Source organism: Sphaeramia orbicularis, chromosome 10, assembly GCF_902148855.1.
Source record: "Sphaeramia orbicularis chromosome 10, fSphaOr1.1, whole genome shotgun sequence".
NCBI lineage: Eukaryota > Metazoa > Chordata > Actinopteri > Kurtiformes > Apogonidae > Sphaeramia > Sphaeramia orbicularis.
In genome coordinates, this window is record NC_043966.1 from 4,210,923 (window position 1) to 4,225,319 (window position 14,397).

The window sequence follows — 14,397 nt, forward strand, 5'->3', positions numbered from 1 at the left end:
GAAGAGGCCTAAAGGCAGAACTGGGTCTTTATGGGTTAAACTGAGCTGGTGGTGGAAATGCAAACAGGAAATGTTTTTATTCTGAATAAAATGTCTTTAATACAGTTTGTTGCTCTCTTTGTTTGTGCAACTGATCAATAAGATGTTTTTTCTTAATTCAAAAAAATCGACTCATTTCAGTTGAGAAAGACTCAATTTCAGAATCCATGTCATTTCTTTAAAATGAACTGAACTGTTGAGTGAAAAAAATCACAAATGAAGCATCAGTGACAAAAAAAACATTTATTCTACAAATAGAAGAACAAAATACATGACTGTAAAAACAAATATGGATGTTGTTCTGCTCTGAGGAGGCATCTGATTGGCCAAACCTCTATGATGTCATCATGCGAGGAGCGATGCTCATTGACATCAGCTCCTGGAAAAGAAGTTTACAGGCGTATGGCATCCGGACCAGAGAGATCTGCCATAAACAGAGAAGAAGAAGAAGGAGTCAAAAGACAATCAGCATCAGCGACATGTGAGACAAACTGATGATCATGTTAGAAACAGAAATAATGAACAGTGGGTGAAAAACACTCAGTAAATTAAAGAAAAGATTTAAAAACAAACAGAACAATAACTGAGAAAAAACTAAAACTGAACATGTGTTTTTATACCAGAAAGTAAAAATTATAGAGTCCGGTCCAGTCTCATGTGGGTTTACATGTCAGGGTCTGGTCAGGTCTGAGTCCAGTCCGGTCCGCTCACCTGCGTCTTATTGCGACAGCCTCTACACTCGTAGGTGTGCGTCCGTGTGTTGGCGATGGCCATCAGACCGCACAGGTTACAGACGTGGACCTGATACGGATCGGATGCCTCGAACAGACGCTCCCTCAGGAACTGAGCCGCTCCGTGAGCGATCTGACAGTCCCGCTCCATCTCCCCGAAACGAAGACCGCCGTCACTGAGGAGGGACAGGTGAGACACAGGTAACCGACGGGTCATAGATGGGTAACAAATGGGTAACCGACGGGTTAGGTAACAGACAGGTCACAGACAGGTTAGACACGTGAGACTCACCGGGACCGTCCCTCCATGGGCTGTCTGTTCAGGATCTGGACCGGTCCTCTGGCCCGGGAGTGGATCTTATCGTCCACCATGTGTTTGAGACGCTGATAATAAGTCGGACCGATGAAAATCTGAGACGTCAGTTTCCTTCCCGTGAAGCCGTTGTACAGAACCTGAACCACAAAACAAATCCATAACGATTATCAACCTGTCAAACAGGAAACACACATCAGTGATCAATAACGTTAATAGTCTAAGTGGGACCTCATTTCCTCTCAGGTGATATCCGTATTCAGACAACAGGTTGGACACTTTCTGCACGTTGACGGCGTCATTGAACGGCGTGGCATCGCCAATCTCACCTTTGTTCGCAGAAACCTGAAAACAAGCAAAACCGAAAACTGTCAGGAAACCTTCCAGTCAACAACCAGGGCAGAAACAGGCACCTGGGAACAGCCCAGGCAGCTCTAAGTCAGGGGTGTCAAACTCCGGTCCTCGAGGGCCAGTATCCTGCATGTTTTAGATGTTTCCCTCTTCCAGCACACCTGGTTCAATTAATGATTGGTTCATCATCCAGCTCTGCAGAAACCTGATAATGATGTAATGGCTCCCAGGTGTGATGGAAGAGGGAAATATCTAAAACATGCAGGACCCTGGCCCTCGAGGACCTGAGTTTGACACCTGTGGTCTAAGTAAAGGGTTAACCAGGGTTAGGAACCAAAACTAGTCCTTTACATTTAGAGTTCTCTTCCCCTGGAGCATCACAGGGTTATTGATTTTTAATGACTGATTATTGGTTACCTTGCCCTGCAGACACTCGATCAGATGGCCGACTGTCATTCTGGATGGGATGGCGTGGGGGTTGATGATGATGTCAGGTGTGATGCCTTCACAGGTGAAGGGCATGTCCTGTAAAATAAACACACACTGGGTGAAGAGGATTTATTGTGAAGTGACTCCTCATATTTCTGTGGTTACAGCTGCTCAGGGGGCTTCGTTTGTTCTCCAGGGGAACTTCCTGTTTACCTCTTGTCTGTACTGGATTCCACAGGTTCCTTTCTGCCCATGTCGACTGGCAAACTTGTCTCCGATCTGAGGAATTCGGACTGAGCGAACCTACAGGTTGACAAACAGGAAGAGGGTGTGACACATGCACCGACCTACAGCCACGGCGGTGGATGTTCTGTCAGCTGTGGTGCCTGGTTTTTTTTCCCCAAAGGTTTGTCTTTTGATGTCTTTTTGTTTTGTGTTGCGTCTCACCCTGATCTTGCAGAACTTGTAGCCCTCCTGGTTCAGGGTCACCATCACCTGGTCCACGATGCCGGTCTCGCTGGTTCTGAGGAAGGTGCTGCAGTCCCTCTTGGTGTAGCGCCGGTTGGTAGTGTCCAGATCATCATCGTTCTCTGGCAGAGTCACCGTTTTCCCAATGATCACGTCCTCTCCGGAGACACGGACTCCAGGCGCGATGAGGCCGTCATCGTCCAGTTTATCGTAGATGGCGTGTCTCATACCTGGAGGACGACAAAGACAACCATGTGCTCGTTAAAGTCTCCATCAGTTCTGTCAATGTTTAAGGCTGGTAAATAGAGCGTTGGGACTCCCCTGGAGTCTACAGGTGAATACAAAGACGACTACGCAGGTGTTTAAGGTTCAGTTCTCACCCTGACAGGTCTCACGGGTTGGTTTCTCAAAGATCTCCTCTTGGTCAAAGCCCTTCTTCGACTCCTGTTCTTTGTACGATCGGTAGAACACAGACCTGCAAACATGATGACATTTGAAGAAACTGGACAAAAAACACCAGAACGGAAAACAGAAGAAGACGGAGACATGAGACAGACAGACAGACAGGAGAGGGACAGACAGGACACTGACCTGAAGAAGCCTCGGTCCACTGCAGACCTGTTCATGATCACAGAGTCCTCCTGGTTGTAACCCGTGTACGAAGCAATAGCCACGATGGAGTTGATACCTGACAGATGGACCAGTCGATCAAAGAACAGAGACACCAGTGTGAAAACACAGGCTGTACTGTAGTATTGTAGTACCATAGTACTGTAGTACTTTCGTACCGTAGTACTAGCTCAGTACTCTTACTACAGTTCTGTACTCCACTATGGGTCAAAACACAGTAATGTCCCATCAGTGAGTGAACTTTAATTGATTGCCATTTCAACATTTATTTCAATATAAAGTAGCTACTTGTTTTGGATAATCCCTTATGGTCCAACTAAAGCAAAATGAATTTAAAAGTAAAAATTTGGGTCATTTAGCAATACTAATCTGTCAAAATGTCTCTAAAATGTCCCGTCAGAGAGACGTCAAATACCGTGTTTTGACCCCTATGTCTCTGACACAAACGCTGCATTTGTCCAGCAGGTTCCGTTACTTTTTCACTCCGGTAATTCCATCTGGTTTGTGGTGAGTCTTACCTGCAGGCAGCTCTCGGAAGCGCAGGTACTCCATGGACCTGGTGGTGACCAGTGGTTTCTGAGGGTAGTACAGCACATGGGCCAGTGTGTCCATTCGCACATGGAAGTTGGTGATGTAGACGCCCATGGCCTGTTTACCCATGGCAGACTGGTACGTGTTCCTGGGAGACTAGAACAAAGCCACAAGAACAGATGGTTTATTTGACATCCTGGTCCTTCAATACCCTCTGTACCAACACTGGAACTTTACCAGGAACTCAAAAACCTTGGTGCATTTCCACCGAAATTACCTGAAGAAAATAAACCTTCCTTTGATCCCAAACTTTCCCTGATTAAAGTTCCTAGTAAGGAGCAGAACTTTCAGATTCCTGTAATTCTAGGGGGCGGGGCTGTGTGTTGAAGGAGTCTGATTGGTGGAACACACCGTCCACGTTCCACACTTCCGTTCTCCCTCCATATTTAATCCAGTGGTGTCTGTGAACTGGTTTATTCCATTTACACCAGATTGACTTGGTTTGTGTTTGGCTCATTTGTTAAATGGAACGAAAGAAGAGAAACGATGGCAAGTGGACAATGAAGAACATCTGACCAATATTCGTCTCCTCCAAGGTCATTGTAATAATCTGTGTCCCTCTGAATCCACTCTGAACAATAAACCTGGACCGAACAACAACAGATTTACAGAAAATCACTAAAAGAAGCGAAGCAGGACTTGGACTCGACTGGAAATGACTGAGTATGATCTGAATAAATTTAACAGAACTTTGAGGTGGAAACGCAAACAACACAAATGAACAGGAATTCATCATGGATGCCCGTATGACCCTGTGGGGAGGCGTGGTCATGGACACCCGTATGACCCTGTGGGGAGGCGTGGTCAGCTGAGTCCTGCTCTGGGTTAGTTCGTACCTGGTTGTGGTCGGGGAAGGGGATGATGGAAGCACACACTCCTAGGATCATGGATGGGTGGATCTCACAGTGTGTGTATGTTGAACAATAGGCCACGCCCTTTTCCTGAAGATCGTCAGGTGTCATGGCGAGCATGACTGTCTCCTCCTCCAGGGTGTCGATGTACTCCACCACACCGCTCGCCACCAGGTCTTGCCAGCTGAAAGACAAACAAACAAATGCCAAGAAAAGTCAGCGACCTCCAACAACACAAACATCAGAAGAAACAACCACAGGATGATGAGCTTCAGCAGTAACATTCAACTGGTTTGATTCAGACAACGCAGGCCAATAGTTCAGGAGAAGCAGCAAAACAACACTCCAACCTGGGCTTTGAAGCATAAAGCTCCACATACGACCCAAGTACACACATGTCAATCTAAAACACACTAGACTACACACACACACACACACACACACACACGCACTGCACTGAGGCACAATAGTGACAATTATACCCCTGTTACAATAAAAGTACTGTTAGCGACTGAAATCACTGTTTAATCTTTGTGGTATTTTCGTCCAACTCGTCCTGCAGTGAGTTCAGCCTGATTAATCTGACAGGAGTAAGACTAATTAGGATCCTTAGAGTCTTTAAAAGGTTAGGGTTCTTCTTCATAAGTTTGTCTTGTGTCCTAACCTTGTTCCTAACCTTACCCTGTTCCTAACCCTACCCTGTCTCCAACCCTAACTTTGTTCCAAACCCTAACCCTGTCCGTAACCCTAACCTTAACCCTGTTCCTAACCCTAGCCCTGTTCCTAACCCTATCCCCGTTCCTAACCCTTTTCCTAACCCTGTTCCTAACCCTAACCTCGTGTCGATGTCGTCTCACCTGTAGTTGTTGTACTCTCTCTCCTTCAGCTGGTCGATGTGGCGTCTCTTCAGCAGGAGTTTCTGTTTCTCCACAATCAGCAGAGGTCGACAGATTCGTCCAGCATCGGTGTAGATTCTGATCTCACGTTCTCTGATATCTCTGATCATCGATACCTGAATCGTACACAAACGGGACGAGTTGTTATCGGTTGTCTGTGGCCATGACACCAGAGCATCTGTGGATGTGGTGGTATGTTCAGGGTACCTCGGACACGATGATGTCCATCTGTCTGCGGAGTTTCCTCAGTGTGTTCATCAGCTGCTCGGGGTCTTTGTGGATTCCAACCCAACAACCGTTCACGAATATCTTTGTGGCACTAAAACAGTCGAACACAACAGATCATAATTTATAGATGAATTCATGTCGGTCAATACAAGAACAAACTTCAGCTCGGAAATTTACTGAATTTATCTGACTGGTCACATTTAACCTTCTGAAAACTGTGAAACACACCTTCATCAATATTGAATTACCAGATATTTATGGGATTATTCATAGTAATTTTTGTCTATTATCCACTAAACATAAAGTACTTAAAATAAAACAGTAAGATAAAGGTGAGCTAATCCGTCTGATTGAGTGTGAAATATTTAAACAGTGGTGAACTTTGCCTCATTTAAATGTGACAAATGAAATGAAGTTTGAGGTTTATGGTTTCCAGATGTTAGTTATGGTTCTTCCTGAATGATCCAAACCATCTGAAGACGCATCAGTGTTGGACTCACATGGAAACATGTCAGAAAATGGACAAACACTGTTTTAAATACAGATGATCCTTTTCAATATGCCTGTTTTGTTTTCCCTCATATGTTTTAGTGCCCCCTGTAGGTCAGTTTGAGACAAAGGAAATGAGCTACAGTTTCCAACAGCCATCCAACACTTCATCTATGTTACTGTTATTATCACAGAAGTTATAGTGATAAATATACACATCCTGATTTACACTGTGTTTTGTCCCCAGGGTTTGATTTTTATACTTTACTAAATTTTTCTAAATTTGCATCATTAATAATTTAATATTCAGACTTGACACTTAAAGAAACAATGACTTCACTTTATATTGATATTTTCAATTGACTGATGAATATTTTCACCATTAGAACATGCTCTGACCCTAGTTCTGCCACTTTAGCCTCATCTGGAGCAGGAAAAGCCCTGCATTAATAGATTCTATAAAGTGTGAAATGTGACTGACTCTGCGATGGCAGCAGGTGAAATCTCCTCCAGGTTTTCCATACTCCACTCTTCCAGAAACTCCAGGATGGGGGACGGCTGAGAACCCACAGAGATGTAGGCCATCAGGGCCAAGTTCTTGACCAAACCCACAGCATGGCCCTAAACACAAACACAGGATTAAAGTCAGTCCAGAACATGGATCAGTGATGGAACAGGGTCAGGGTTTTGAACAGGGTTAGAGTTATGAACAGGATGAGGTGTCTGTGTAGATTCTCATTTGCCCAGGTCATTGTTATTCTTGGTAGTTCAGCTCTTTTGAAAATGTTTTCAAAAGAGCTGAACCAGTCCAGTTGAACCAAGAAGAACTATAAAGAAGAACTTTGTTAGGGTTAGAAACTTGGTTAGGTTTAAGAACAGGGTGAGGGTTAGGTTTAGGAAAAGGGTTAGGGTTAGGAACAGGGTGAGAGTTGCCATGGTCAATGTCCCGGTTTACCTCTGGAGTCTCGGCCGGACACACCATCCCCCACAATGTGTTGTGCAGCTGTCGAGGTTTTGCCAGTTTTCCATCTCTGCCGATGGGGGAGTTGACACGACGAAGGTGGGACAGCGTGGATGCAAATGTGAGACGGTTCAACACCTATGAAGGACAAAACCAAAAGATGATGTACAGACAGACTTAGTTTGGCTGTGTTTGAGTATCTCTGGTCCGGCCTCCTGATGTGACTCTGGGTTTCCTCACCTGAGACACCCCGGCTCGGGCCTGGTGAGCCTTCTTCACGTCGCCCCAGTTTCCAGTGGCCAGTGAGTATTTGAGGCCATCGGAGATGATTCGGGTTTTGATGGCCAACTCCAGATTGAAGTCCTTCCCTCTGTCGATGAACTTCTGAGCATAAATCCTGATCTCCTTCAGCAGGTTCTTGAACATGCTGATAAAAGTCAGAGAAAAGTTTTCAGAAAATCTCATCATTTCTATTCAACAGCTAGAATAAAAGAACATAATAGTCTTTAGTGTCATGTATTGTGTGTTCAATTAAATTAAAAGTGCTACTCCAGTCAGTACAAACAATATGGATAAAGAGCCAATATGTTTTTCCTTCCACTGTCACCAAGTGTTTACTTGTGGAGGATTCTGTTGGGTTTCTGTAAATTGGCTCAAGAGTCTGGTTTCAACCAGTTCTGTATGTAAAGTGACATGAGATAATTTTCGTTATGATTTGCCACTATATAAAAAAAATTTGGTTGATTGTCGCTGTTTTCAGACGGGGTGGTGGTGGCTTGTGACAGGGAAAGGTTAAAAATTTGTGTGAAAACCTCAGTCAGCTGGTCTGCACATGCTGCGAGTACATTCCCATGTAGCTTTCCTGGGGTTTACTGTCCTCGGGACCCATTTCACTTCATGTTCATCCAGTGTCAGGGTGTCAGAGCTGGAGGCTGGTAGAAGTGATGTACTGGATGGTGCTGTAACTGCCTCAAACTAGGTAAAGAAGTGGTTTAATTCCTCTGCTCGCGAAGCGTTTGCCATAGTTGTCACTTTATGACCTTTGTAGTTGGTTATGTGTTGGATCCCCTGCTACATCTTCCTTGGATCATTAGCAGTGAAATGCTCCTCGATTTTCTTTTTGTAATCCTTCTTCGCCTCTATAATGCCTCTTCTCAGGTCAGCTTTGGCCATACTGCACTGGACCCTGACCCCTGACCTGAAGGTGGCATTTCAGTTTTTGAGGAGAATCTGGACTTTACTGGTCATCCAGAGTTTCTGGTTGGCAAAAACCCTGATCCGTGTTGACAGTGACCATGTCAGTACAGTTTTTAATGTAGCAGAGAACAGTGTCAGTGTCAAATAAGTCCCATAGTGTCCTGGAGGAGCAGTCCTGCAACTGGGATAGCGCCCCTTCAGGGCAGGTGTTGATGGTCATTGTCTCAGGTTTTGTCCTGAGAGTTGTGTATGTGGAAGTTAGGGACAGTGAGAAGTGGTCCGACTTGGAAAGGTGGGGGAGGGGGGTGGCTGTGTAAGCATGTTTAATATTACACTGAACATGGTCTAGCGTTTTGTCCCCTCTGGTGGCACAATGCACATACTGGACCAATTTAAGGACAGTCCTTAAGCACGCTTGATTGAAGTCACCGGCAACAATAGAAACTCCATCAGAGCGGGCAAGCCGCTGTTTGTTTACAACAGTGAGCAGGAGGCTAAGCGCATTGCTAACGTTAGCATCTAGTGGGATGTAAACAGCGATCAAAATGGCTACTGTTAGCTGCCTTGGGAGATAAAAGGGCCTCCAGGAGACTGCCAGTATCTCTACATTAGGGCTACAGTGCATCTCAATGATCTTGCTGTTGATGCACCAGCCGCTGTGCACGTAAACACAAAGCCCCCCGCCTCTGGTCCTACCCGACTCCTTGGTTTTGTCGTACCGGTGTAGCGTGCGGTCCACTAGCTCTGCTGCAGCATCAGGGATCTGTGGGTGAAGCCACGTCTCAGTGATAAACATGACGCTGCAGTTCTTCATTAAGACATTCTCTGTGGTCAGTAGCTCCAATTCGTCCATTTTCGGGATTATGGATCTGCCGTTGGTCATGAACATACTCGGTAGCCGCGGTCTGAGGAGACGTTTACGTAGCATAGCATGTATAGCGGACCAGCACCCATGTTTCTGCTTACGTTCCCGTCGCCATCTGCATCGCTTGGTGGGCAGGCAGACCATCCATAGAGACCCCTGCGGCCTCACTATGTCCTCCAGGATGTTGTAGGTCTGCTGGAAGTCACTTGTAATGGGGAATTCTGACTCCATACAGAGTTCAAAGAGGGATTGTCGACTGTAAACAATGCTACCCTGGCATATATAACAAAAAGCAAAAATTCTAAGAACACAAAAAAAGAAGGCACTGAGCTGGAGAGCAACAAGCCACAACACCCCTGCACGTCACCCTCTTGCAGACTAACCATCACTGTTTGGTCAACCTGCCTCATCTGAAACTCTTCAGTTTAACACGTGCTCTAATGTGTTCAGTCGTCTCATTCAGTCCAGAGTCGGCTCATTCTTTTGAAACCACACCACAGAACCACAATCTGGACCAAACATCTAAACCCTGGTCTTAGTCTGCATTAAACTTCACTGTTCAGTTCATTTACAGTGAATAAAGTCTTGTTTCTGGATGTAAGTGAAAACATCCTCACCCTCTGAACAGGAACGCCAACAGAGGTCCGGCCAGGTCCAGCCTCTTGTTGCCATAGTGATCTCTGTCATCCAGCTCTCGTCTGCCAAGAGCAGCAAGAAGCAGCCGATGGACCATGTACCTGAAGACACAAACACAGCCATTGTAGGAAAGTATTCACCCCCTTGGATGTTTTCCACTTGATTTAGTTTATATACATCGATATAATTTTGTTTTTTGTTTGTTTTGTCCCGATCCGATCTAAAGATCATTATCAGGTGCCAACCTGGCATTTTTTTTAGAAGATCAGATCAGATTTAGTCACGAAATCAGGACAATCTGGGTCCGGTTCTGGGGGGGGGGGTTAATGCCCCCTTAAACAAATGTCCTGCTCCCTCAAATTAAAGTTTTCAAAAGTAGAGAAAAGGAAAATGAGCTGCATAACAGCAGGAGACTCAAGGCCCCCACAGAGTAGGGCATACTTGACTCAGCAGATGTCTGGGTGTACTCAAGGCGGACTCAATGCAGATGTCCACACAAAGCTCAATTTTTATGGCCGCACAGACTCTGCATACACGGGCTCGGTGTCACACCAAAACCGGCCCGCCAAAGGTTCTAATTTGTCCCACAGTATGAATTTGGAAAGTACAAATATTATACAAAAGTTATTAAGAGGCAAAGGTGTCATAGTTGTTTTAGTTCAGGTTCCACATTCAGCCCAACTGTGATCTACAGCAAAATAATAGAATAATAACCTAGAAATAATGACTCTAAATTTAAATCAAAATTTGATGTAACAAGTATTGGTATCGGATTGGTATCAGCAAAACTAATCAGAAGAAAAATCGGATCAGAAGCAAAAAAATCCAGATCGGGACATCATTAGAATTCACAAGAAAAATCCTTGGCTAACCCTAGGAAATAGGCTTTTTTGGTCTCGCAGAAGTCGCTGACTCCGACGTGAGGCAGCATCTCCTTCTGCAGAACCTCTTTGGCATATTTAATCCTCCGTTCTTTCGTCACACCAGGTTTCGCTCCTCTGGAGCCGATAAAATTCAGTGCAACGTTTTGCTCCTGGATCACAAACGCCTCGTCCAGAGACGGCTTCACCTGGAAACACAGGAGATGTCAGTCAGCCAAGGAAGCATCCACTGATCACCAATCAATACCTGATAATCACACTCACCATCTCCATCATCTCAGGATCGTCAAAGTCATAGATGATGTGTTCCAGGATGTCTCTGTCTGACACAAAGCCCAGCGCCCGAAACACGATGATAATGGGAACTTCCTGTCTGATGTAGGGCAGCGTGGACACGATCCTCTGTCCGATGGCGCTTTTCTTCACCCCCTGAAACATTAGTCAATAATCAGTAACTTCACCCACAAACGCAGACAGCGATTAATGTCACGTAGCCATGGAGATCCTCTTCTCTGGCTCTTTCAGGGGTCAGTGATGATGATTCAACAACCTGCTGAGTGTCAGCCCAGGTTGGTCCAGGTGAAGCGGACTCACCTGTCCTCCTCTGGCCATCATGCTGACCCAGATGGTGCTGGTGGGTCGAGATGAATTCTCCAAACAGGACCGACACTCAGCTGTGTAGGCGTACTTGGAGTCCTTCTTAGCGAATACATACACTGTGTTGGTGGCCATCTTCTCCTGCGCAATCAGCACCTGAAAACATCATTGTAGAAGACTGCTGTGAGAACCACAGACAGAACACCCACCTCTGGTTTCTTTACTTCTAACTAATTTTCACTAGGTTCAACCATTTTCCCATTGCAGGCAGATGCAGGAAATTCGTGAATTTTTTTCTGTTAAATAATGGGGCCATATGACCACTGGGAGGGCACACAAATGTGATTCGATTTGATTTGTTTGTTTGTGCGTGCATGCGTGAGGAACATCATTTTCAAATCAACATCTGATTCATTAGAGTGAACATTTATTGTGCAAACTGTAACATCTTTGAAAGGTTCACCAACAAACGCTTTTGTTTGATCGACTGATTTATCTGTCTGTCTATTTATCTAACCCTCTGGTTAACCCTAACCCTCTGGTTAACCCTAACCCATGGACAGGCCAGCTGGGTCGTGTCATGACCATGTCGTACCTTTTCGGAGCCGTTGATGATGAAGTATCCTCCAGGGTCCAGCGGACACTCGTTCAGTTCGCACAGATCTCTGTCTGTTAGGCCACTCAACAGACAGTACGTGGAGCGGAGCATGATGGGAATTTTCCCGATGAAAGTCTTCTGGTGCTGGGTCTGCAGCTGGTCCTCACCCTCCTTAATGATGGTTTTTGTGATGTCCACGTACAGGGGGGCCGAGTACCTGAGGGAGGCGAGGCCAGAGATTAAACACGCCAGTCTTCATTAAAACCACAGAATCAGACGCGTCATTTGAGAAAAGGTGACACATACGTGAGGTTTCGGAGGCGGGCCTCGTTGGGCATCATGGGAGATGGAGCGCCATCTCTCTCCCAGTGGGTCGGCTTTGACAGGTAGATCTGCTCAAACTTCAACAGGTAGCGAGGCTGAAACACAGAGGTCATAGGTCACAGCAGAAAAACAGGAGAACTCATTCTAAAAGCAGGAAGCAGATGCACATCCTAATCCACACGGTCCCTAAACATTTCATCAGAAAGTTCCCAGCTTTTCAGATTTGAAAAGTAACAGTGTTAATACTTTATCACTTTAGTTCAGTAAAGTTTTTTTTTTTTTTGTTAAATTGCACGTCTTCAAAACATTGAGACTAATTTCAACCTAAGTGGAAGAGATACCAAAGTGACAATGATTTAGAAAACAAAAACAGATGAAAACACTGTAGAAGAAGTAAAAGATGCGTCAAGAGGCTCTATTTCAAAAACGATGTAAAAGTTGTTAATGATCCTGATCCTGGTCTAGGTTCTTACCGGCTCCTCAACCTCCCCTGACGTGTGCTGAGCCTCGGCCTGAAGGTCGATGGGCGGAGCATCCTCCACAATCCTCTGAACCGACATCTGGATAAATTCATCAAATGAGTCCAGCTGCTGCCGTACCAGACCCTTCTCATCAAAATAAGAGCTGGAAAAATAAAACAAATACATACGGTCGAAGTAAGAGGCGAGTGAAAGTGGATTCACGTCCTGACACTGATCCATGTTCCAGCAGAAACAGTACACTCCCACTGACTGATGTGATCATTAATATCTGATGGTTCTCTTCAATCTGCAGCTGGAACATCTCTATGGGTGAGTTACCTGATGACGATCCAGCAGGCCTCCTGCCACAGATCTGGAGTGATTTCATCATCATCCTCATCATACTGATTATCTGTCAGAAACAATCAGTGACAGAAATCGTTGAAAACAGAGCAGGCTGTCCATGAATGATGTGCAGCTTTACCACTATTACAGGTTTAATATGACTGCATAGATCTATTCTGTAATCACTAACATATATTTGACCTAATAAGGTAAGATTACACCTGGAGTGATGGCTGAAGATTACTTGTAGCTTTACTCCATTTAAAGACTGCTGAACACAATAAAACATGACCGTATACAATGGTTTGTCACTGTAAAATTATCAGCAGTATCATGTGGACCTGTGTAAATATGGGATGCTTTCAGGGGGGGTTGGCTGCTGTGGTTGTAGGGTTTCATGATCATGGCAGCAGCAGGTCTTCCAACCATTTGTTGAGGTTGATGTTATTGGACCAAAAACTGTACATTCATTACAATTCATTCATTACAGAGTATTTTACCAACATCGGAGGAAAACTTATTCAAAATACATTGCATATTTTAAGAAAACAACAATCAGTATTATATGTATATATGTGATGTAAAATATGAAAACAGTGAAGCAGATAATAAATGAACAAGAAGTTCATAAACTTTTAAGATTAGATTTGAAGAATTTTTTAGTGAATTTTGATGGCGTCCTCTTGACTTTTATCATGTAAAAGAAAACTGCAGATTCAGATCAATATCCAACATGTGGATCAACAGATTTACATTAAACAAAAAACTATTGTAGAACCACGAATCAATAAAAATGCGATGAAATCAAAGCTCCCTCCAAGGATGTTAATGTTAACTTAGTGTTGTGACTTTCATAAAAATAACATTTTGTCAAAACATATAAACTCGTTACTCTCTCAGTTGTGAACAATATTAAATTAGCCTGTTAGCTTAAACACAACATGGCGCCTTTAGAAGAGGCTATTAAAATTAAAGTTATTTCATAGAGTCTTATTTTCGTAGAACAGTCTACAGTCGGTGTCTTAGTGAAGGTTTTAGTGTGCTTTAGTGAAATTCCGATGTGTATTTAATTAATTTAAACTATATATATATATATATATATATATATATATATATATATATATATATATATCACAACAGAGCAGCTAACTTTAGCTAACAGGCTAACGGCTCATTGTAATGTAGATAAAGTTTACCCAGCAGCCTCTGTGTCTGATTATAAAATGCTTCTTCTGAGTCCAAGTATGTGTCACCTGAGCGACTCACCTTCGTCCTGGTCGTACATGATTTATACCAAGAAAAGTGTGGAAAAATGCACCAATATGAAGCTGACAACACAAAACCCTCCAGCAGGACGTAGTGAACAACAGCTAGAGCCGGATGGGATACAGACTTCCGGTCTTTTCTTCTTCTCCTACGGGTCTTTACGCAGAGGCGACACATTGTCTCCCTCTGACGTCAATCCTCGGTACTGCAGCTCTGCCAAATTTACAACAGGATTTATCTATAAAGAGAC

At 44.3% G+C, this 14,397-nt stretch overlaps 2 protein-coding genes across 2 annotated transcripts; both read right to left on the minus strand.

Moving 5' to 3' along the window:
* Nucleotides 1-263: 263 nt before the first annotated feature.
* Nucleotides 264-14,274, minus strand: polr2b (RNA polymerase II subunit B). The gene is made up of 25 exons (XM_030145522.1): nt 14,148-14,274; nt 12,876-12,948; nt 12,549-12,699; nt 12,058-12,170; nt 11,749-11,968; nt 11,151-11,309; nt 10,821-10,985; nt 10,548-10,744; nt 9,657-9,776; nt 7,218-7,404; nt 6,972-7,115; nt 6,498-6,637; nt 5,507-5,618; nt 5,261-5,415; nt 4,389-4,587; nt 3,480-3,648; nt 2,923-3,019; nt 2,712-2,806; nt 2,311-2,561; nt 2,077-2,166; nt 1,852-1,959; nt 1,315-1,428; nt 1,063-1,223; nt 751-946; nt 264-463 (listed from the first exon to the last, which is right to left on the minus strand). Exons 1-25 carry the CDS (start codon nt 14,164-14,166, stop codon nt 374-376), a joined length of 3,525 nt encoding a protein of 1,174 aa, XP_030001382.1. The 5' UTR covers nt 14,167-14,274; the 3' UTR covers nt 264-373.
* LOC115427118 (uncharacterized) lies at nt 8,016-12,036 on the minus strand. The gene is made up of 2 exons (XM_030145525.1): nt 12,030-12,036; nt 8,016-9,154 (listed from the first exon to the last, which is right to left on the minus strand). The coding sequence occupies exon 2, from the start codon at nt 9,100-9,102 to the stop codon at nt 8,215-8,217; it is 888 nt and encodes a 295-aa protein (XP_030001385.1). The 5' UTR covers nt 9,103-9,154; nt 12,030-12,036; the 3' UTR covers nt 8,016-8,214.
* Nucleotides 14,275-14,397: the final 123 nt, after the last annotated feature.

Coding starts and splice junctions, on each gene's coding strand:
- polr2b (XM_030145522.1), bottom strand. Junction 1,429..1,851: donor TCGAGTGTCTGCAGGGCAAG/GTAACCAATAAT, acceptor GCTTGTTTTCAG/GTTTCTGCGAACAAAGGTGA. Junction 1,224..1,314: donor ATCACCTGAGAGGAAATGAG/GTCCCACTTAGA, acceptor TTTGTGGTTCAG/GTTCTGTACAACGGCTTCAC.
- LOC115427118 (XM_030145525.1), bottom strand. CDS start 9,102: ATGCTACGTAAACGTCTCCTCAGACCGCGGCTACCGAGTATGTTCATG.